We start from the raw sequence: 25106 nt of genomic DNA, 5'->3' as shown, positions 1-25106 counted from the left end.
AAAGGGAAGAATGATGATTTTTTTCTTCCCCCAGAATACCAATCTGTTGCTGACAGAGCCAGATTAGAAGTCAAAAATCTGGAAATCAACTGTACTCCAATAGAAATTTTTAAAAAAAGAAGGCAAAATTCTCTTTCATTAATTATTAATCATACCGCCATTGTTTAAAAAGTCACAAGTAGTGCTTGCTTCTAAGTAGAAAAGGAAAATTCAGAGAGTAGGAAAAAGGAATTGAATTTACCTGAGTGTAAATTTAAATATGCTTCTCTCCTCCTTAGGAGAGAGTTATGTGTGTGGCTCAATAGAGCCCTTCAAGAAGCTGGAGTACACCAAGAACGTGAACCCCAACTGGTCCGTGAATGTCAAGACCACCTCTGCTTCGCGGGCAGTGTCCTCGCTGGCCACCGCCAAAGGGAGCCCTTCGGAGGTGCGGGAGAATAAGGATTTCATTCGGCCCAAGCTGGTCACCATCATCAGAAGTGGAGTGAAGCCGCGGAAAGCTGTCAGGATTCTGCTGAACAAGAAGACGGCTCACTCTTTTGAACAGGTTCTCACTGACATCACCGATGCCATCAAGCTGGACTCGGGAGTGGTGAAACGCCTCTACACCCTGGATGGGAAGCAGGTAAGGGAGATATCATGCTGTGACCTTGACTTTACGGGCAAGAACCAGGGAGTTGGGGGATTTGTGCAGCATATGGTGGAGACCTGAAACATACATTTTACTGTTGTTGAGGGACTTGGGTCGTTTAGTCAATGCATACATAGCTTTTGCCCCCAAACCAGTTCAAGGATAGAGTTAGCACAGGATTAACCACTGAAATCAAGTACAAATATAGACCTATGAAGCTTAAATGATTACTCAGAGATTTCTACTTTTCCAGTCATTCATTGCTTAACATAATGGTGCCTTTTTCAGCCATCTGTTTTCAATTTGTTTATATAGTAATGTCTTATCACCTTGAGCAGGACCGAGCTATAGAGGTAGACTCTGACCAGTAGAGAAAAATCTGAGTCCTTTCTTTGACCTAAATAATATTTCATAGTTTTATGTCTCAGTAATGCTCACTAGTGAGATTTATTTACATTTTATAGATTTTTATGTACATATCTAAGGAATGTAATATTTCCATCTGGGTGGCTTTTAAGAGGCATATTTCTAGAATATTATACATCTTGTATCAAAAACATAATTTCAGAATTACAATGAAAAGGTTTTCCTTTACTGTGGAATGTACATCAGTCAGTTTGGGTGAGTGGACATCTTAATGTGCATTGCTCAGATGAACTTAAAGGAAGTCTTGTGTGGACTTTTGCAAAGATTTGACAGAACCCTGATGGTGAGCTGAATAAAAGAACACTGATATATGGACAGAGGAATTTGCTGGTCATTCAGAGTTTACCAGTGTCTTTTGGTTTCAGATTATAGTTTTTAGTACACTGTATTTGTTTGAAATTTTGTTTTTAACATGGATCTGTCCACTTGCTTTTTAGAAATTATTTTGAGGGATAATTTGAATGATTTGTGTATAGAGTACATATTAAAGATCAAAACTAGATTCATAAAAGATTGATCTTATTAAGTAGAAGACTCATCCAGGTTCTTGAAGGCTAACACATGCAAACTTTATGAATTAGAAATAGATGCAAATACTAGAGAGTGTTAGTAATGAAAAAAATAGGGATGAATTCCTCCCCTGGGAATCCATTCAAATGCTCTAAATTATAAAATTCATTAGGAGAAAACGGAAGATCTGCCAGTTCATTTATATTCACCTGCCTTCTGCTTGTCTCATAAAACTTCCCTTAAGTGTCACGTGGATAAGGATTCTTAGGAAATTTCCAGTCTTCTAGATCTAAGAGGGTGTAGCCTGAATGTCACCAATATATCAGTGATGAAAAAGTCCATAGCTGCCTTGTGAATTACAGCAGCAATAAGATGGCAAGGTTCACATTTAAACACTTAAGCCCTTCAGTGGTTCCCTTTGTAATGAACTACTCAACCATCTTGTAGTTCTACATTTTTGTGATTTTTCTCAAGATGGGATTTTACGTGTTTTCATAAAAAGTAAAATTTACAACAAAGAATATGCATTGATAAATGTTCCTACTCCCACCTTGCTTCCGAATTTTGGGGTTCCAAATTGCTACACACTGAATTAAAAAATTGGCTTTAATTATGTAAGCTAAATTGCCATCAACTGATCATTTGTTTATTCCAAGAATGAATTCCTAGAATAGATATTATGATGTTGTCAGTGGTTTTTGTCCTTTTAGGAATTTATCTAGTGTCCCTATTTTATAATGGCTGTTTTTGTTTATGAACCAAATTTAGGTCCAATCACCTGATGTGAAGCAAAGCCAATCTACTGACATTAGGTTGTGGTGAAGGAAGGTGTAGCACTTATTGCAGGGCCAAGCAAGGAGAACCGGCAGCTCATGCTCGAAAGACCTGTGGCTTTTAGGGAAGTGTTTTTAAAGGCAAGGTGAGGGACAAGGTCTCAGGGTGCATGATCAGCTCATGTACATCCCTCTAATTGGTTGGTGGTGAGGTAACAGGGTGGTATTTTGGGAACTAACATCATCAACCTTCTGGTTCCAACTGGTCTGGGGTCTATGTGCTGGTGGTCAGCATGCAGTTAACTTCTTCAACCTGATGGGGGTTTTAGTATCTGCAAAACAACTCAAGGATATGGCTCAGGTCATTATCTATAGCCCTTGAGGAGGGACTAAAGGTCTGTGACATTGTTTTATGGCTAAATTATTGTTATTTTGTCTTGCTTGATTGTCTTCCTTTGTTTCTGTGTTTTCTCATTTCTCTGATTAAATTCCCTTTGGAACTTGCAGAAGGCCTAGGAGGCTAAAACTTTTCTAAAAACAAGAGTCAGGGGACACAGGGGTCTGTCCCCAAAAGGCCTTGCAGGGTCCTGCTTGGTTTCATTTTTGCTGTGGTTTACATGTAAATAATGCAAAGTAATGGAAAAGGTCCAAGGTTTAATGTCAGAAGACCAGGATTCAGATCTTGGCTCAGCCACAGGTTTTTTACATCTTTAGCAAATCACTTAATGGAGTCTCACTATACTCATAAGAAAAACATGGATGAAATGATCACCACTATTTCACAGGGTGCTTGTGGGAGCAATTCTGATAAATAAGTGAAAGCAATTTGGAACTATAGTAATAACGACCGTAGCTTTATTGAGCATTATTCTGAATGTTTTGCATGTCGTAGCTTGTTTAATCCTAACAGCTCAGTTATTATCCCCACTTAACAGATGAGGATATTAAGACACAGAACTTGTTAATAAAAAAACATGTCCAAGGCCACACAGATATAAACGGCAGAGTTGGAATTTGAACCAGTCTCTCTCCAGAGCTTGTGGTCATGACCACTGTACACAGCAGATTATAGTAGAACACCAGAGATGCAAATGTACGGAAAAAGAATTTTCGAGTCAGTAATTGGTACAAGGAATATCATCTGAAGGTTTTCTGCCATGAGTTTTTCCCCTGCAGTCATCCCGCTGACTATTGTATCCAGCTGTTTTCTCGTGGAGCTGATTCAGGTCGCCTTCGTGGCATTGCCTCAATTGTGGCATATTCTCTTCATAGCAGGAGTGGGAAAAAGCTGCAGAGGAACTGGATGGTTAAGTAGAAAGAATATAAAGACTTTCTGCTTGATTCCTTCCTCATGGACCCCGGGAGTCTTTAGAATCATTTCTGTTCAAAAGAGAAATCTGCCCCCATAAGCCATTTGTGAGAGGGATTCTTTGACAGCTTGGGCTGTGACCAAGGCTTGCTAAGCCTCTGAGAAAAAATCACTTCCCTCCAAGCCCTCCTGTTACGTGACGCTCTGCCACAGGAGGGTGGCACCCTATGCTGCCACCATCTTACCCGGCCCATTGTGGCATCAGGGTCCACAGGCTGTCCACAGGACATCACCCTTAAGATCACTTGCCTGCCTCTCTTTTTTCTTTTAATAGTATAACTGAGCCCTTGTATTAAAATCCAAAGGCTAATAAAGCTTTTAAAGGTAATTTCTTGTATTGAGGAAATAGAATTGTTTAAATAATTAACAGTTTGAGTGCTTTGGATGAATGGGTAGAGAGGAAGCTATACAAGCAGGAATGGCTTTTCAGATTGCCTTTGGGCTGCCTGCATATGTATCCATGGGAAGGAAACTGGTGACTCTGGGATTTCTGATGGTGGAACAGTGCAAGCCTGTGCCGGCTGTTACATATGGTACCCAGAGATGGGGGCTGGAGGACGTGGACCACATGCCCTTGTCACTTGTCCTCCTTGCTCATCGGCCTCTTGGCTTTGCTTTAAGCTCTAGCCTATGAGGTCATCATACAGCGCTTTTTTGAGGTGTTTTGACGGAGATGAGGAAATCAACATATTGGAAGTGCTGCACCATATAGAAGACATTTTGCAGGAACATGCAGTTTCCCTGGATGGCCGTTGTGGTTCATGAGTAGGCTGTTTGTGAGTGAACCTTTTCTGATTATTTCAACTCCATTCTTTATCCAGTGGCATTGAAGCTTTGGTTAAAGGTTCCTGCAACCTTGCTGCCCCCTCCTCACCCCTGTCGGGGGCCTCTGCTCACCAGGTGATCAGGCACTTTTGCCGGCATGCTTAGGAGGTCAAGGCTCTTGCCGCGTCTTATTTTCAGTGATGCATTATTTATCTGGGCACTGATTAAGGGCCCCCAAAGACGGACAGAGGGCATTTTCTAGTTGAAGGTTAAAATCATATCCCCTTTCTCCATGTTCAGGGGTGGCTCTGCAGGGTGTGAGAGTCTTTTCCTCTTGTCCCAGTCCAGGCTCTGGGTGTTGGAATTTTTCTGTGGGTTATTCACTCACCCTGCTAGGAAGCTAATCCCAGAGGTCATTTGGAGTGTGACTCATTTTTAAATGATTAAAATAAGCCCAAAACGTACAAGATTTGCTGAAAAGATATACTTGCGTATCTCCTAATACCTTTTTTGGAACAGCTAATCAGGCTGTCTTGAACTGCTTAGTCTTCAGCATCTGTGATTACTGGATCCTTGCTTAGAAACATAAACAGCAGCAAGTCTTAGAACACTTAGTGCCTAAGCAGGCAATTTATACTGTGCAGATCATAGATAAGGCACTTCGCAACGATCCCCCATTTCCCAACTGAAGTGTAAGTCATGAGAAACCAGATTGCTCTTTAAGTAGAAGATGTATTCACATCCCATCTTATCTAGTCTTTGACGTTGAAGATCTGTATAAAATAACAATATACTTTAGTATCAGAGGAAAAACTCACTCAGGGGTATTGTATTTATCTTACAGACGTTTCACATAGGTCATGCACTTTGTAAAATCCACCACTGCTGCAAGCTAGCTTGAGCAAACAACTTATTGTCTTTGTAATATGGAAAAACACTGGGACTAACTCAGCTACAGTAAAGGTACTCATAAACTGATTTAGATGGTAAACTGAGAACAGGCATCATAGCTGCTCTCTTAGTCCATTAGGGCTGTAATAACAAAATACCACAGACTGGGTGGCTTATATGCAAAATAAATTTATTTCTTCCAGTCCTGCAGGCTGGAAGTCCAGTATCAAGATGCCAGCATGTTTGGTCTGGTGAGAGCCCACTTTCTGGTTTTGCAGTGTTCTCACATGGCAGAAGGGGCTAGGGAGGTTTGTGGGGTCTCTTTTATAAGGGCACTAATCCCATTCATGAGAGCTTCACCCACAAGACCTAATCACCTCCCAAAGCACCCTCCCTCCTAATACGGTCACCTTGGGGGTTAGGTTTCAACATATGAGGTTTTGGGGGACACAAACATTCTGACTAAAGCAGCTGCTTTGTAAAGGAAATCCTAGTTGCTGTCAATATATTAGTTAGTATGTCTTCTCAGTATCTTTTGATCATTGGTCCCCTCACCTGTTACAAACATAAAGCTCAAAAGATGCTTATAAGTGAGTCATAATAATTGCAGCCGTTTACTTTAGGTAGGTAGTTTATGAGTTTATTGGAATGCAGGAAATGGTGATACCATGCATAGGAATTTATCAATCAGAAGTCACAAAATGGCCTTTGGTTTTTTTCCTTTTGGTTTTTAATACCTAATTCTAATCTGAAGTAAAAATAATTTGGTTCACGCTTGAGTTTAGAGAGCTTAGAATAGTTCTCCATGCAAGTTAAAGAAGTGGTACATATTACTACCACATCTGACCTTGGCTGTAGCAATTAATGAGTATAGAAAATGTGAAAACCAAAGGTTTCTGAATGGAAAAGAAGGAATTTAGGATGTGAAAGGGTTTGGTTGGACTGGAAAAGGATTTTTCTGTAGCTGTTGGTAACAGTGATGTGTGTGTGTGTGTGTGTGTGTGTTTAAATAAAAACTTCTGTGACAGCTCTAAGTTTTTTAAGCATATTTAAAACCTTTATTCTTGTTATACAGATTTTTACTCTTATGATTTGGTATATATGTTGTGAAAGTGCGTGTAACACTTTTTAGTTTTGTTTGCAACTGATGTAAAAAACAGTTGATACAAATAATTTAGCTTTCACTTTAAAATGTCAAATTAAAATTTCCTGCAGACGCTCAGAGCACATGTTCAGCCATTCTCACGATTTGCCAGAGCTCAGAATTGCTGGGAAATCTTAGCTGTTTTCAGAGAAAAAGGAGCTTAAGAATCGTTATGATACTTCACTCCGGGAATTAAAGTGCCCAGAATGGAGTGTGTTATTTTACATTATGTAGCTTTGGTTGATACTCAGGATTTATCGGCTACACCTGTCCTTATGTAGGTTTTCATTCCCCCAAGTTGGGAAAAGTTAAGTCCTCGTCTTCCAGTCTTAGCGCCTCTGACAATGTAATTAATTATGGGTGCCTGCAGTGGCGTGTATTTTAAGGCTTCGATTGGTCTCAGCAAAAGTCAGTTTTCTGGAAATTGAATTCTAATTTGCTGTCAAATGAGTTCTGAGTTCCCCAGTGGCCCCCTGTTGAACTGAAGATGTGCTGAAACCCTCCCTCTGCTGGGCGGCGGGTGCTGGGGCACTTTCCCCAGTTGGGGGCTTTGGGATCATCTCCTGGTGCTGACTTCTGCTTTTACAAAGGCTGGGAGCCTGATTTGGCCTGTGAGCTTCCTCTGCCCTGAGGGAGCACGTTGGAATGAGGAACAGACTTGGACTTTCACGTCAGCTGGGCCTGAGCTCAGGTTTCAGTCTGAAAAATCTAGCTTGATCCAGTTTCTCATTCAGGCCTGGAAACCTTAGTTCCCCACTTAAGTGATGAAGTTTAAAAATCCTGTATATTGAATTTACTTGTAATGAGGAAATTTGCTTATATCTGTTGTAATGCAAGCATAGGGATTGATATATGCAGTGATATAGTACAGAAGAGAAACACTAGTTTTTATAGATGAGTTTCAAACACATGGTTTTAAACTGATAGACTTGGGGTCAAGTCTGTCCTCTCCCCCTGGTCACAGTGAAATCTGCCCTCCCACTGGGAATTTTAATTCTCTGATACTCCTTCGTTTTCTCGTATGTGTAATGGGACTGATAATGCTTGCTTTATACGTTGTCATGAGGATTAAATGAAACAATCTGTGTGACAAATTTAGCACTGTGGTAGGCACTTAACTATTGGTAGTTCTTATACCTGTAAAGCTAAGGGTAAATTGTTTTTTGTTTTTGAAAAAGTCATATTTTAAATGTGTTGAGGGAACTCACTATTTAAAGTTACCCTTTAATAATTACTAATCATATCTACCTTTGTAAATGTGTCTTTTCACATGAAAATGCTCCATGGTATAATGAAAAGAGCGTGGAAATTGAAATGAGATGCTTATAAGATCAAATCCTGACTTTATCGCGCATTAGCTGTGTGGCCTTTGGCATGTCAGACTCTCTGAATCTCAGTTTTCTCTTTAAAATGGCAATAAAAAAGCATACCTCATAGTGTTGGTGGGATGATTAATTGAGAAGATATGTACATAAAGGCCCTGGCTTGATATATGGTAGGTCGTCTATAACTATTAGTCCCTCTCCCTGCTGTCTTCAAGTTCCAGGCTTTCCTAAAAGTACAGGACACGTGGTTGTAGAATGCTGTCAATGTAGAATTGGTCATTTTGCATTGTTTCCATTGTCTGTATTGTAGCTAAACGACTAATGATTATATTTTTGTCATTCCATTTATTGTCAATCAGTTGTGAATGTAGCCTAGATATTATTTTCTTCACTTTCTTCTTTAATTATACCAGTCATTTCTTACGAGTAACTTTTTCACAAACCACTACACTAATATAGTAATATTAACCTTATTATTACTATGATTGGTTGAACACCTTCTCTGTGCCCAGTGCCATGGGCTAGTTGCCACATGTCTATCCATCTCATTGAATCATCACTACAGCTCTGCAAAGCAAGAAGCTGATTCTTTCTCAAGATTAATTCAAAGGTGGCCTCTCTGTGAAACATTTCCTGACTTCCCCGTGTGGAACTGACAGCCCCCTCTCCTGGGGGGCTCTGTTCAGTCCTTTGTAGATGACCCCACAATTCTTGGTTATGCTGGCCTATTGACAGATGATGTGCCTGCCTCCCCCGTCAGAACTCATAGGATGAGGCTAGGGAAGGTGTCCTACTGGCTTCTGAATCTCTAGGGTGTGACCTGGTAAATGCTTGTTCAAGAAATGATTGAATGACTAAATGACTGGACCTTTGACCGGTTTGCATGACCTACACCTCTGGTACTAAGACATTGCTTCCAGTGTTCTGCAAAGCGCAGGTCAAGGCCATTTAGGAGCTGGTTGGTCACCTGGGCTGTGCTTGTGTGCAGCCCTCAATGCTAGTGGTGCTCTCTGCCCTGAAACCGCAGATTGTAAGCGGCTCATTATGGCGCTTGTTTTCTAGCTCAGACACCTGCTTCGTTAAAGGCTCTAGGATAATTAAACAAAAACTCATCTGCTAATTTTAGAGCAGTTCCTCAATTGAAAGAACTTTTATCCCATGGGGAAACAATAGCTATTCTGCTAGAGAATTTTCACCATCTGAGTCAGGAGAATTGCTCAAAATCTTCCTGACATTGCCTCTGCCATCCAGTGCATAAAGAGGAGAGCTAATTAATACATTTTATGGATTTGAAAATTGGTGATAGGCCAATAAGAGGGTGGCATGAAGAGCATCTGGCCCAACTGTTGCAGACACAGACCTGCAGTGTTCAAGGGCATTTGTGATGCTGAGTACAGTATGTTGCAGCACATTTTTCTGATTAGTTTAAATCCTTGAAACTACATTAAATGAAAGAAGGCAGTTTCAGAAATTAAATGGAAATTTTAAAATCCAATTTTAAACCTGAACTGTGTTGTAAACAACATGCCATAGAAACAAAAGGACAGATGGGAGATTTATGTTCTAATTGGCTTTTTCCATGGTAAGATGAATGTATAATTGTTGTAAAGAATTTTGGAGCAAATGAGAAAATATTAAGATAAATTAAAATGACCTACAGTCTCATTGACAAGATGGCTCTTGTTAATATTTTGGCCTATTTTTTGCTTTTTTCTTTAAAAAAAAATTCAGATCCTACTCTGAATCCAATTTGGTTTCTTGCTTGTAATCTCACATGCTACTGTGTACATTCATGTGGGAGACGTCTTGAAATTATTGTCATTCCTTCTCTAATGGTGTTATTTTATTGCCCAGTGTAAGATCCTTGGAAGGCAAGTTGTCCAGCGTTGCTTTCTCTTCTAGTAACTCATCAGTGGACCATCTCCTGGCTGAGTTACAGAGTTCTAAAAGCAGACTGAGAGGCAGACATCATGTGGAGTAGTGACTCTTGAGATGTTATTCAATGTAGTCGGTTATTGGAGGTTAAAAGTGTCTCAGACTTCATTCGCTCTGCTGGGAATCTTCATGGAAAAAAAATTATTATTGCATTTCAAAACCTGTCTGATTAAGTCTAGTATTGTTTCATAAATACCAGATAATTTAGGCTTTTTAGGTCAGTTGGCGCTCAATCACCATGATGCTTTTCAAGTCTCTCCCTGAGGGAGAAACACCAGGTAATTCTCTTTCTGTGCCTAATCACGTCTGCTTGTGTTATAATTGTTTGTGAACTTGTGTAAGACCAGAATGTCCTGGAGAAAGAAGACAGTACTATATGGACTTCTGTATTCTTGGCTACCCTTATTAGATGCTTAGTATTTATTAAATGATGTTTCTTGATTTTAACTTGTGGCTCAGATTCTGATAAGTAGAATCACATAAATGTAGGACTAGCGGAATCTCTCTGAGAGATCTTTCTACTCTTTCTTCTTCTCTACTTGGAAAACCATAAACTAAACTTACCTTGGCAGGTAGTAAGATAAAATCAATATTTTCTTTAAAAAAAATCTCCTAGGAAGAAAACAATTCAAGGTAAGCATTATGTTGAAAAAGAAAGGGAGAGACATTTTACCCCGATGCTTTTTCATAGTAATACTATGGGAACTGGTAACTAGTTACACAACAAAATAAGTTGTAGAAAGTCCTGTATGCTCAGGTATATATTCCACCCATGTTCTTTAAAACCTTGTTACCAAGAGGAGGCGGAAGATGGCAGCAGTAATGCCACTGGAGAGCTCGTAGAAATGCAGACGCTCAGGCCTCACCCTAGACCTACTACTGAATCAGAACCTGCATTTTAACGAGATCCTGACACGATCCACATTCATATTAAAGTTGGGGAAGCACAGATCAGGCACAGATCAAGCACAGATCATACTGGACAGTATGAATGGAGCATCGGAATCCAAAGACCTAAAGATGATAAACCCATGCTGTTACTCAGTAGATGGACTTAAACATTAATTTTAGCTGACTTTAGCAGTTTTATTTGCATCTTCTCAGTGTCAGTATTAACATCAGACGGCAAGGTATGATTGCCATCAACAAAGTTCTGGATAGCAGCCAGTCCATTAGCATGAAGAGTGTGCCCCCTGCGATTTGGCCTCAGTGGGCTGCCTGTGTGTGGACGATGGATGACTTCCTGTAATGATGGATGACTTCCTGTAACGATAGATGACTTCCTGTAATGATGGATGACTTCCGGTTTGGAGAATAAATGAAAGTTAAGAGATGCAGGGAAGGCTGAACGTTAACCATGGAAATGCTGATCCTGATGAAGGGCTTAATGTACGTGGTTGCCGCAGAGTCCATATGCACGCTGTTGGAAGTTATCTGCATGCTCCCCTCGACAGGCCATACAAATTTAATATTTTCCTCATGGTCCTTCTGAATATCTTCCATGGGGAGGATTGAAAGTCACTAAGCAAGAGTTGGTTTTAGATCTCCAACTGTTGTCAGGCAGAGTCCCTATGCATGAGAAAATTCTCAACATGGAAGATGTCCAGAAAAACACGGGGAAATGTTTAATGTGTGCAGGAAATGGAGGGGCAACTTTTGAAAATAATTTCTAGTTAGTATATCTAGGAATTTAGTGGCCAAGAGTCTTATGTATCACAGACTCAGCTGTTGAGAACTACAGTGGAGGGGTAAACTGGTGTGCAGTGATCACCTAGTAATCAGAATTGGAGTGGTTCTCTTACAGTGCAGCTTGGGAGGCTAAGAGACTGGGGAGATGTAGCCTGCTTAATTCATCTGTCCGCTGCCCATGACCGCACACGACGTAGGGCAGACGTGACTTTGCAAACAGCCACACAGTGCCCGGGAGCTCATCATCAGGGGCTTTTTAAATCTCTGGGATCATAGCTCCAATTTGGGAAAGAAAATAATAAGCTCTAGAAATAAGTGGCATACGCAGAAGCGATAGAATGTTCATTTTTGTCACTGGTTGATGATATAACCCTGGGAAAAAATAAAATTACGTATTTCTCAGGCCTTTTCTGGGATTGGTGTGCTGGGAAAGGAATAAAGGGCATGCTGGCCATTTTTTGGTTGGGAACATCATTTTCTTTTATAGCAAAAATTCCTTTTCTCCTTTGTTTAAATTTCATGGCGAATTGGTAGACTTTAGCCACTGTGTATTTAAAAAGTATGTCTATTTATTAAACTTTTTCTTTTTTTTTTTGCATTTGGCAACAGTTATTAAACCATATAGGAAAAGAAAGGAGCTAAGAATATTGTGTATTGATGCCTCTGGTATACTTTCAGGTGGAGGAAATTGAACCTAATCCCATTATTTTATTGTGCGGTGCCCATTGTTGATCGTTGTCATAGAAACAAAGACCTGTGCCAGTGTCTGTCAGCTGAGCAGGCTATCCACAGATTCACCTTTGATTTTGCCAAATTGGATCAAGAATTTCACGTGGGTTCTATTGAGATGGTCCTGCTTTAGCTGTTTAATTCACATGCCCTCTAATATTGAGAATATGCATGTTCTCATAGATTTGTTAGGTCAGTAGACATCTATGGTCTACTGACCATAGATGATGCTTCTCTGAAGCATCTATGGAGCATGGGCTTGTGCCAGGAGTTGGGAATATCTCAGTATTCCTCCATTGGGTAGGGGGAGGACTTGGAAGAATTCCTCACAATGGAATCCTAAGCAGCGGAGTCCCTTTAGGACCCCGTAGATTCACTGCTAGGGAAATTTGCGTTCTCATTTTTGTATGTTCAAAACGTAGGAGGTGATTAGTATAGGTAACCTTGCTTGAGGGTATCCTTGCACTGTTTGGAAATGTGCCTGTCAAGACACTCTTAACAATACCTTTCATTTTAAATATCTAAAAAATATGTTCTACTTTATAGTTTAATTAATAAACACTTCTGGCACATTTGGAATATGAATAACATTGAAAGCCTGCTTCTGTGTACCAGCATGCTAGTAAATAACTTTACATTTAAATTAGTCCCTGTCCTCAAAGCTCGTGGCATATCGTGGAAGGCTTGAGAATAAGTAGTAAGTGAGCTAGCCCTCAGTTTCACTAGCCTGCACTTTCCCAGGGAGGTATGTTGGCAGTCAGATCCTGTAAATCACCGTTCCTTTCCTTGCATCAGTTGAAGTGAGAGGGAAGTTATTTTCAAGATTTTACAAGAATATCAGAATATATGAGAACTGATTTTGGCAATTTTTACCCCCCATATGTACATTTTTGGGCACAAGAGAATGAGGGGAAGGACTAGAGGAAATGTTGATATGGTTTTGAGGTTCAGCAACAGTAATAAATGTTTTTCTTTCAAGGTTTTAAAATTACTTTTTTCAAAGGGAAAAATGAAGCCTTACCCTGTGTATCTAAATTACTGCATGTCTGTATTTTGGATGCTTCGTTGCTCTGGAAGGACCTTACTGTAAGGGACTCCATGGTAAATGGATTCTGCTCATTTGACTTTTTCTTTGTCCTATTTGCCTAATAGTTTGGTTTAACACAGTCTGAAGAAAGTGTGTCAGACCAGTTCGGGGGTGTGGCACCAGCTCTGTGCCAGCGTATGAATGATAACACACTGTGTAATGAATCAAAAGTTGGAAGATATTTTCTATTGCAGTAGCTGGAAAGGGTTGGCATGAGCATTGCTGAGTAATTGAGTTTTCAGGAAGGTAAAGACCTGGAGCTGTCCCTGGGTGTGAGGCTTTGTAGAAACGAGAATAAGATCATCTGTATATGGAACCTAACTCAGGGATGATGGCATCAATACGAACACAACAGCAGCTAGCATTTCTTGAATGTTTACCATATGCCAGGCACTAACTAAAGAGTTCTTTTTTACCACCTCAGTAGTATTATGTGGTAGATATTATTGTTATCTCCATTTCACAGATGCAGAAACAAGGGAAACAACTGGTTGACCCAATTGATTAGTATATGATCGAGGCGGACAGACATTCTTAACCACAGTGCCATACTTGGCTTTATATGGTGTTTTGAGTATATAAAATTCACATGAATCTTTTATTTTTTGTAAGAATGTTCATGATTCATTGCTGTGTTTTATCTACTTTACCCACTGGAGTTTAAAAATACTTTTCTTCTGAATTTATCAAATTCTGGGGATCTGTCAATATTATAGTTTGAGTGGGTTGCCAAAAGAATAGTAACTGTTGAGAAGGTTACTACTGAAATGTCTTGCTTTGATTTCTTCTAACTTTTTCTTGCTATTTTGATTGTTAGTTATGAAATTAATTTATTTTGAGTAATTTTAAAAAGCACCTAAGAATCTTTTTAAAAACTTGTCATAAAGATTTCCATCCCTAACAGTGGAAAAATAACATTCTTAATGGAACCCATTACCCAGAAATGCAGCCATTTTATAGAAAGGGAATATTGTTGAATTTTAAAACATGTCAACTTTAAAAAAGCTTTGTAGCTTTATTAAGGCATAATTTACATACGTAAATTTTACCTGTTTTAAGTGTACTAGTCAATGATGTCATACATTTATAGAGCTTGCAGCCATCACCACAATCCAGTGTTAGGACACTTGCACCACAGAAAGTTCCCCACTCTTGCCCCGAGACCGGCAATCACTGATACCCTTTTTTTGTTGTTAATTAATTAATTTATTTTTGGCTGCGTTGGGTCTTTGTTGCTGTGTGCAGACTTTCTCTAGTTGCGGCGAGCAGAGTCTGCTCTTCATTGCGGTGCCCGGGCCTCTCATCGCGATAGCTTCTCTTGTTGCGGAGGCGTGCGGGCTTCAGTAGTTGTGGTGCACAGGCTTAGTTGCTCCGCGGCATGTGGGATCTTCCCAGAGCAGGGCTCGAACCCATATCACCTGCATTGGCAGGTGGATTCTTAACCACTGTGCCACCAGGGAAGTCCCACTGATCTGCTTTTTAATTGCATCACTTTTTAAATGCTGACCCCATCCTTCTATATGCATTTATAGGAAAGACTTTTTTTCTGCCTTTGCAGTCATTTGTATAATATGGGTTTACTAAGTATATCCTTCTTTAACCTTTACTGTGATCTTCATCCTCTCCAGCTGAATAGCACTGGGGCTCACTTGGGTTTTATTAAGTAACTTGGAGCAGAGAAGGTGATGCAGCATTTCAGTGCAGTGAACCACTTGTGGTCTTTGCACTCTTTGCAAAGAGTGCAATACACACATATGGTATTTCTGATTTAATTCCAAACCTAGACAACTAAGAGGAAAAACATTTAACGTTCATGGCAGGATGGAATAACAATTACTGTCCTCTAATGCCCCAGAGGGGCTCCCCAGACGTATATTCTTTACTCCTGCCTTCTCTGTGCTCCATTTAGAGATACTTTCTTTGTTATAGTCCAAAAATACCACTTATAGGCTGATTAGATTTCAAATTATATTAACATATTTCTAGCTGTGTATCTTTTTGCTTTTTCATAACTAAAGTATGCTTTCCATGTGCTTTGTCTGTTTCTTGGGTGAGATCCAATTATTTTGTAATCTCTCTCTCCCCCCCTATAAACCAATTACATATTTAAGGTCTGATATAGAAGTGAGAATTTCAAGAACATCTCAATGACCTATTATGTTAGTAGTTTGAAGTACTGTTATTGCTCCTGTCTCTTACTGAGGCCCGATTATCAATGACGTGAACAGTGCCTTCCTCTCTGAAGCCACTTTTTTCCTTGACTTGTCTTATTTTCAGAGTCTCTTTTATTTAGTTCAGACTGTTTTGTGTGGTCTGAACCCTTGACCAGTGTGCATGGGATAATTAGACGGTAGAATGTATAGAATTCAGTGTCTGATTGGATGTGGGAAGGAGAGGGAAAAGTGAAGAAAATGAAAAAGAAAGAAAAGGCATCTCAGATGAATGGGGGATGTGTTTGGGCAGTAAGGTGGGGAGTGGTGGCGTTAAATGTTAAACAATCAATATGCGTAATGACTGCAGACACGTACTCAGCAGTTGTTATATATTAACCACTTTATATGCATTTTAAAATTTATTCCTCAGACCAACCCTTTGAGGTAAGTTCTGTTTTTTCTCTTTTACAGATAAGGAAACTGAGATTTAGAGGGATTGTATAATATGTTCAAAATAACACAGCTAGAAAATAAGTAATAGGCCAGAACTCTTATACACTGTTGTCTTCCAGTGGGAAAAATGAAGCAGATTTGGAGTTGTGTATAGCCAACAGTATCAGATGCTACTAATCACATCACGCTGTTTTCTTTATCTGCCTTGACTCATATATGTTTGTACCTCTGGGGTGTTATAACTAAAAGAAATTTTGTGGACTAACTTTGTAAACATATAGAGAAGCAAACAGATGATGCTTCTCTGAAGTTTGGGTTGTCATTTTCCGTTTGTGGCCAAATGTAGATTAAAGGTTGAAGGTCAGGCGTTGTCACATAACAAGACATCATGTGCCAGCCATTGAAGATACAAAGATGAGTCAGGTCCTGCACCTGCCCCGAGACACTCGCAGTACAGGGCAGGAGACAGGCATTTCAAGAAAGGGTTTCCATGCCATGTGCTAAGTGCTGAGTCCTGTGAGAGCAGAAGAGGGGACCGGCCATTGGCATGGGGTGGTGAGGAGTCTGGGGAGCGAGGCAGATATGATCACAAGTCATTGCTGCCCTCCCCTTCTGTTTCTGAGTTTCCACTTGCCTCACTGGAAACCTGAGCATCATCTGGACATCCTTCCTTTCCCTGCACTGTCCCCATATCCAGCGGGTCCCTCAGTGAGTCACCCAGGGTGCCCCAGGGATGCTTTGGGAATCCAGTTCCCGTTCTCTGTGCTCTCACTCTTGGCCTGGACTGCCACAGAAGTTCCCTAGCTGGTCTCGGCCTCCTGCCTGTGTCCCCTCCACCCGGGCCTCCATGCTGCCTCCAGAGGGTGCTCGCTAAGACAGAGCTGATTTTGTCCCAGCGTGGCACAGCCTTCAAGATATGCGCCCCTGCGCCCTGTCCACCCTCATTTCTTGCCATTTCCCCAGGCACGCCCTCAGTCCCAGTTCTCCAGACAGCTTGCTGGTTTTTTTTTTTTTTTTTTTTTTTTTTTTTCCGGTACGCGGGCCTCTCACTGCTGTGGCCTCTCCCGTTGCGGAGCACAGGCTCCGGGCGCGCAGGCTCAGCGGCCATGGCTCACGGGGCCCAGCCGCTCCGCGGCATGTGGGATCTTCCCAGACCGGGGCACGAACCCATGTTCCCTGCATCGGCAGGCGGACTCTCAACCGCTGCGCCACCAGGGAAGCCCCAGCTTTTTAACCTCCAGTGTCGTTGTAGTCCCATCCCCTCTGCATGAAGTGCCCTCCATCTGGCCTTCCTGGGAGCTCCTTTCTAAGACACCTTCTCTGGAGCGTTTAGGCATCTTCCCTGTTAATGGAGAGTGAGCAGCCCCACCAGGCCATAGGTTCAGCATCTCAAGGCTGTGAGAATTTTTGCACTCTTTTATAGTGTGTTGTAGGGCATCTCACACTTTACAAAGGTAAAGTGCAATAAATTTTAAAAATAGTAATAGATTGTCAACCCAGCGCTTACTCCTACCAAGAGTGTGGCACACCTGGGGACTCTGGTAGTCAAACACACACAGTCTGGATTTCTAACATTTGCTAATGCTCCCCAGTGGACCTCGGTAGTGATTCGTCACCAGCAGAGTAAAAAGCTTTGGTTCTCTCATGCCGCCAAGTGGGGATCAAAGTGTCGTCAGCCTTTCCCGGGAGGCATTGCTGGAGTCACTCTCATACCAGAGGAAACAAGATTTTGTCTTGTTTCATATTTGAAACATGGAGAGAAGAAGTCAAACTGGGCTGAACGTTATTGGTGTGAGGAAAGAGTCAGTGCCTCCGAAACAAAGAAGGGAGTTAGGGAAATTCAGTGACCAGAACTACCTGTTGTAGGTTTCTTTGTACAGAGAACAATAAAATAAAATAAAATAAAATTTTAAAAAAGGAAAAGAAAAAGAAAAAAGAAGATGTCTTTGCCAGTGAGTTGAGGTGAAAAGACGAGGAGGGAAATGGGGAACTTGGGGCAACTAGGAACCTTTCACAAATGGACGGTCTGGGCTTCCTGTTGGCAAACAGTCCTGTGGAGAAGGTCACGAGGGCGGGGACGCATGGAGATTTACTGGGAAGAAACATATACCGACTGATTTGGAACAAGATTCTTTCCAAATGTAGTTAGACTTCCATGAATTGCACAAAGCACACTGGGGAAAGGCCTGTGTTTCTACTAGAGCTGGCAGGCCCCCTGGGTCCCCAGGCATTGGGCCTGTCCTGCTGGGTCACCTAGCTGTTTATGATGTGAGGTGTTCTTGTCAAGCAGGGAAGAGCTTACACGTTATTCATAAATGTATGAGATTACACAAAGGAGGAGCGATTTGAAGTGGGCCAGAAATCAGGCCTATTGAAGATACTAAATAGGAAAATTAAAACCTGCTCCTGAAAGCAGAGGAGTGATTCTGGTAAAAGCCATTTTAAGATGATTTCAGACTTTTCTCCCTCAAACTTGCTTACATAAATAGAACCAATGATGGTAAGCAGATTGAGAGTGTTCTTTAAAAATATAGAATGAAAGTGTATTTCTTTTACTGGTTATTGATTTTTTTAAAATAAGGCTTTATTTAATTTATTTATTTTTGGCTGCGTTGGGTCTTCGTTGCTGTGCGCGGGCTTTCTCTAGTTGCGGTGAGCGGAGGCTGCTTTATTGTGGTGTACAGGCTTCTCACTGTGGTGGCATCTCTCATGGCGGAGCACGGGCTCTAGGCACACAGGCTCAGTAGTTGTGGCTCGCGGGCTCTAGAGCTCAGGCTCAGTAGTTGTGGTGCATGGGCTTAGTTGCTCCGCAGCATGTGGGAACTTCCTCGACCAGGGCTCGATCCCGTGTCCCCTGCATTGGCAGGCGGATTCTTAACCACTGCACCACCAGGGAAGCCCCTGGTTATTGATATTTCATCAATTTTTTGCTGGTTGTTGATATTTCATCTATTTTTAAAAGTATTCATAAACATTACAATCCATAGGAACCTTGAAATAGAGAGTAGTGGTGGGAGAGGAGTGTAACAGGCTGAGAAAATGGTTGCACTAGAAGACAGCGAGGCTAAGAATAGTGAGCCGTCTCGAGCTATTATAAGCTAAGACATAAATGGAAGTGTGGTTGTCATGGGGCTTCTGAACAGTCGAATAAAGTATTTCGCTTTGTCAAGAGGTACAGATACTTTCCTAGCAGTGACGTTAAGATTCTGCTCCCTCAGAATCTCCATGTGCCTCTGGGAGGCCCTGCCCGTCCGGCAGCCCCACCTGGCTGACTGTCCCGCCTCAGCTGGGCTGCTGGGGCTGAAGCTGCCTGGCCCCCCTGCAGGGCACACTTCACCATGTTACCACCTGTTTCCCAGGCTGTGGCTCCCTGCCTTGCACCCTCAACGTGCAAGGCAGGGAGCCAACGTTCTCGTTCTCGTTCTCCCTCAACGTGGAAGAGGGCTGGCCTTTCATTCTCCACAGCAGAGCTAAGGCCAAAGGTGATATTTAACAAAACTTTCCAGAAGCTTTTTACATTAAAAAAACAAAAAAAAGCTGCAGCAAAAGCCTTCAGCCAGGACTGCTCTTGAAGGCCAAGGTCAAGTTCCTCTCTGGCACCGTGGCAATGGCCAGCTCACCTGCCCACAGTGGGGTGCTCGTCTTCTTGTCTGCTCGTTCCCTCCTGGGTTCAGGCCTCAGCCCCCAGAGCCAACTCTCTGAGTAGAAAGGATCAGTCTGCAAAGGTGAATTTGAGTCTTCAGTTAGGAAGAAACAGGAAAACCACTGGAACTTTACCATTTTCCCACATCATGTTTTAAAACATGTTGTTTGGACCCAGCCAAAGCATCCTTTATACATGGGCACTCCGGTACTGCCCAAAGGCTACCCTAAGTTTTCTGCTAAAAACCCAAAACACAGGTTTTGTGCCTCTTGCTCCCTGGTCTCTGACCACCTTCATTTTCCTCTCCTTGTTTCCTGGGGGAACTTGGTCATCAGCCCTGACAGAGCCGTGGGAGAAGGTGTGTCCACAGCAGGACGGGTGTCCCTAGTATTAAGGGTCCAAACTACCCTCGCCTCCCCCAACTGAGCCCTTCCCTGTTAGAAGGGAGTGAGGAGGAGACAGGGGCAAATGTCCAGGGGGCTCCTTAATGGGAAAAAGGCATCAGTATCCTTGGACACCCACTGTGTGCCCACGTCCACATGGCTTTGTCTTCCAGCCCCATCCTTACACATCTGTATCTGCCATTAAGCTACAAGTTTTCTTATAATCCGAGGATGGGTCTCATCATGTGTCTGTGCCCACCAATGCTTGTCTCTATGAGATGCTTAGAATTGATTAGCAATGTAATACGTAACACCTCCTAACTCTGTTAATTGCACCACAGTGAAGAGATCACAGGTCCCTTTACAAAGGCTTATTTTCCTTGTAGCAACACCCATGCCGAAGATCAGTGCCGTTTTTTGTTGCAAACTTTGCATCCCACTTGCAAAGACATGCACTCTCAGTCACTGTGGGTGTTTCAGAAGCTGAAGCGGGAGGCATTCAGGTCGTCCTATGCAGACGTCTCTGGGGACTGATTCTCTCTCCCCAGGTACTTTGTCCAGACACCTGAGTTCAGGTGAGGTGTTCTGGAGCCCAGGAGATTCCAGGTTGTACAGAAGTGCACTCCAGAGGGCTAGTGCAGGGAGTGTTTTAAGGCAGAGAAGCAGTTCCTGACATTGACTTGGTCTGTTCAAGGAACTAATTAAGTAATGCTGATAACTGGCAAACAGTGATGTCAGATGGATAAACAGTGACACTGGCTGCTGAGTTGAATGGGGAAGAGGATCTACTTGTAGCTGATCAAGGGTGAGCGTTTAATATATAGAGCAACAGTAGAATATTTTATTAAAAGCATCCCACCTGGGACTTCCCCGGTGGCACAGTGATTAAGAATCCACCTGCCAGTGCAGGGGACACGGGTTGGATTCATGGTCCGGGAAGATCCCACATGCTGCGGAGCAACTAAGCCTGTGCGCCACGACAGCTGAGTCTGAGAGCCACAACTACTGAAGCCCGCGCGCCTAGAGCCCATGCTCTGCAACAAGAGAAACCACCGCAATGAGAAGCCCGCGCACCACAACGAAGAGTAGCCCCTGCTTGCCACAACTAGAGGAAGCCCACGGGCAGCAACGAAGACCCAACGCAGCCAAAAAATAAATAAATTATAAATAAATAAATTAAAAGCATACAACCTTGTGCCAAGTGCCACAAGATTTGGTTTGGGTAGAGATTTTTTCTTGAAGTATTTCTTCACACAATAATGTATTTTCTTACTGGAAAGCTAATTGAAAATGCACAATATGAAAATAAAATATTCTATTTTGGGTTCCTGTCTGTCTATTCAAAGCTGCACAGACACCAGGATAATAGGTGTCCAAAGAAAGAATGAAGGGAAGGACAGCTTCAGGAGTTTGTGCCGTGGTGCCCTTGAGATGCCTATCGTGTCTGTCTCTCTTCGGGTTTGCCCTTTTCAGATCTTCTCTAGCAGCTGGCAGGCTTACTGTGCTTAATGGAAGATTGTAGCTTTCTCGGTTTATCCCAACTGTAATTTCACTTGATAACATCAGGATATTGGTGGTTGTTTCCTCAGTTTTAAAGGATAATGTGTAGTAATTTGGGGGTTGATTTCTGATAAACAGTGTTAGGGTGAATTATAGCAAATGTAAGCAGTCATGGGAACTTTATGGTTGAAGCTTTAAAGATAATTCTAGATGGACTCTTGTCTCTTTGGGGCACTAGTACAGAGCTGGCTCCTGGCCTTTGTTTACCCTTAGTAATTTTTTCCTTTTCTAAAGCAATTTGCAAAATATGTGCAGTATGGTTTCCTTCATAGTAAAAAACGAAACAAAAAAACAACCTATGGATTATATATATTAAGGAAAAAGGTTTAGAAAACACCACAACAAACTAATGAGATGTTACATCTGAGAAAGACGGCAGGATTGGGCTCTATAAAGGGTTCATTTCCTTTGTATCATTGGATTTGTTCACAGTATAAGTCTATTTTAAGTATAAAGATAAGAGGTAAAAGTATCCAAAGACAGCTTTTAGAGAGTGTAGGCTTCTGTTTCAAGCTCCTCCTGGGGGTGGGCATCAGTATAATTTATTTATATAATTTTGAGATCAAAGCATTATTTTAAAATATTGATAAAAATATTACTTTGGGAGTCCTCAGCCATATTTATAGTATCTAAGTTTATCTCAAAGTGGATGCTTAAAGAAAACATCAATTATTAAGAATTTAGCTTTGGCAGTAAGGTGATACAAGACATTAGTTTTCCTCCACAGATGATATCTATTTGTAGGTTTGTTTTGTTTTCAAAGACTCATCTTTTTTGTTTTTAAACTTTTTATTTTACATTGGAGTATAGCCGATTAACAACGTTGTGATAGTTTCAGGTGCACAGCAAAGCGACTCAGCTATACATATACATGTATCCATTCTCCCCCAGGCTCTGCTCCCATCCAGACTGCCACATAACACTGAGCAGAGTTCCCTGTGCTATGTGGTTGGTCCTTGTTGGTAATCCTTTTTAAATATAGCAGTATGTACATGTCAATCCCAAACTCCCTAACTATCCCTTCCCTCCACCCTTCCCCCACTGGTAACCATAAGTTCATTCTCTAAGTCTGTGGGGGTTTTTTTGTAAATATTTATTTGGCTGCGTCGGGTCTTAGTTGCGGCATGTGGGATCTAGTTCCCTGACCAGGGATTGAACCCGGTCAGTCCCTGCATTGGGAGCACAGAGTCTTAGCCACTGGACAACCAGGGAAGTCCCACAAAGGCTCATCTTGATTTATATAGTCAGGTGATATTTTTGAAAATGGAATGATAATTTAATTTTTGATGGGAAAGCTGTTTATGTAAGTCTGTCCCAGGAGTAGATTTTTAGAAAACAGAAAGAGATGCCAGGTACCAGTAGTAGTGAAGACCATTTGGCGTTGGCTTGTTGTAACTCTCACATCAGTTTTTACACCTTGCTGGGTTTTCACTTTTCTTAATGTAACATACTGATGCTTGTAGGTAGTCTTCCTAATAGGGATTTAGTGGGAACATAGATAATAGCAGAATGATTGTAGCTTTCACAAGTGTAATTAACTTCTTATAAAATACAGTTCTGCAGGACAGATCTGGAAATAGAGTAACTAACCTAGAATAGCATAGAATAACTAATAGAATAACTATTTCCAGATCTGGGCTTTTATACCCCGCCTTTATAAGTTCCTTCCACTTCTGTGCTGTCAGCTTAGTGATTCTTCTAGACTTCCAAAACTTCGAGTTTGTTTCGTGTCTCTCCTTTTTAGCCATAACTTTCAGCAGACTATGCATGAGAATTTTTGAAAGATTTCTGCAAGATTGACCCCTGTGCCCAGTGATGCATATCAGTCATTAGAAGAATCAGATATCCAGCTGTTGTCCCTTGTGGTCCAGTTTCTAAACCAAGAATCATTAACTGTCTGGGGAGAAAGGCAATGGAAGAAGGTGAATCTAGCGACTGTCTGGTGACCCTTGCAATCCTGTCTTTTTCCTCACTGTTTTCCTTCTTCCAGAGAAAAAGCATTCATGGATGCTTACTGACATTTCTGCATATGTTTTTATGCCTCAGGAATTGAGTTTTCCTTCGTGATAGTGTAACCCTACATATCCATCTGCCCTGGTCTATTTTTTTTTTTTTTTTTTTTTGCGGTACACGGGCCTCTCACTGTTGTGGCCTCTCCTGTTGCGGAGCACAGGCTCCGGACGCGCAGGCTCAGCGGCCATGGCTCACGGGCCCAGCCGCTCCGCGGCACGTGGGATCTTCCCGGACCGGGGCATGAACCCGTGTCCCCTGCATCGGCAGGTGGACTCTCAACCACTGCGCCCCCAGGGAAGCCCTGCCCTGGTGTTTTTTTTTTTTTTTTTTTTTCTTCTGCGGTACGCGGGCCTCTCACTGTTGTGGCCTCTCCTGCTGCGGAGCACAGGCTCTGGACGCGCAGGCTCCGGACGCGCAGTGCCCTGGTCTATTTTTAATGCCAAGAGACAAATAAATTTTGTTTTCTTCCTTTTGATAAAAACAGTTGTTTGAGAAAGGGAAGTTTCAGTTGGACCCATCTCTGTGCTTTTCTGCACATTCTAATTATGTTACAAAAATAACAACAAAGAAATTTAGAAATATCCAAGAGGAAATGAACCTGTTGACTTGGAGACATATATATATATAATATACATATATGTATATTATATATATATACTCACATATATATATATATTACATATATATATATATAAAATATATATATTCACTAATCTTGTGCTTTAATAGAATGACCAGAGTATCTCATAGAAACAAGTTTCCCAACCCCACCCTAGAGGATCAAGGGAAGGGATAAGAAGTACCACAGGAGATGGCGCACAGTGGGTTCTTAATAAATATTTGTTGAATTTTTAAAAAATGAACAGGGAAGCTCAAGGGAAAATATTGTTTCTGGAGGAGTTCTGTATATCATTTATTTGTTGTATGGTGATCTTTCAGATGGGTTGGGATGTGAACAATACAATTATATGTTTCTTAGCATCTATTCCATGTTTGATCCTGGTGAGCCCCATTCATGATGGTTACAGCATCCATGTTTTGATGATTGCATGGGTATTAGTTGACAGCCTAGGCAGTGGATATTTTATTACCATTTACATTTTCATTATCATCTGGATGGTGAATGCCACCACCACAGGCTGATCTGCCAGACGAGGGACTGGAGTTGAGCTGACGAGGGACCCCACAGAGTAATTCATCATAAAGTGGAAGAGAAGTTACAGAGACTCGAACCCAGGGGTCAGTTAAAAGCAAACTAGAAATTTCCAGTATATTTTAGAGAACTTCCTAGACCTTTGACATCATTTAGGGCTGAAAGGCTCTGACAGACTATTTAGGGCTTGAGGCCACCCTCTTGATCTGTTAAGATAACCTAGCCTTTTCCTCCTTAAATAAGATGCTTTCTTCTTACGGCCTAATGAAGAATGGATTCTTTACTCTTCGAACTGCCCTTCCACAAGGACTTTTAAAATATCAGCGTGGAATGTGTAAGTCCATTGCTTAACACTGAATGGGTGGTTGGGGAATTCAACTGAGATTTTAGAGATTCTTGTGCTCAAAGGGTTTTTAAAGAAAATTTTGTGGTCAGAGCCTATTCCTTGTTACCATAACTTTGACTCATCAGACA

The 25106-nt window shown here is 41.6% G+C and overlaps 1 protein-coding gene across 3 annotated transcripts in view; it reads left to right on the top strand.

Annotated features, from left to right (window-relative positions):
* DCLK1 (doublecortin like kinase 1) overlaps positions 1–25106 on the top strand; it is a 325943-nt gene that overhangs the window by 20432 nt on the left and 280405 nt on the right. For all 3 annotated transcript variants that reach the window (XM_033843538.2, XM_073795058.1, XM_033843537.2), the window contains exon 3: positions 279–625. In XM_033843538.2, the coding sequence (XP_033699429.1) occupies positions 279–625 (347 nt within the window). The remainder of the gene's footprint in view (positions 1–278; positions 626–25106) is intronic.

This window comes from Tursiops truncatus, chromosome 18, assembly GCF_011762595.2.
Source record: "Tursiops truncatus isolate mTurTru1 chromosome 18, mTurTru1.mat.Y, whole genome shotgun sequence".
Lineage (NCBI taxonomy): Eukaryota > Metazoa > Chordata > Mammalia > Artiodactyla > Delphinidae > Tursiops > Tursiops truncatus.
Note: the sequence above shows the minus strand (reverse complement) of the source record. Positions and strands in the feature narration are given on the sequence as shown.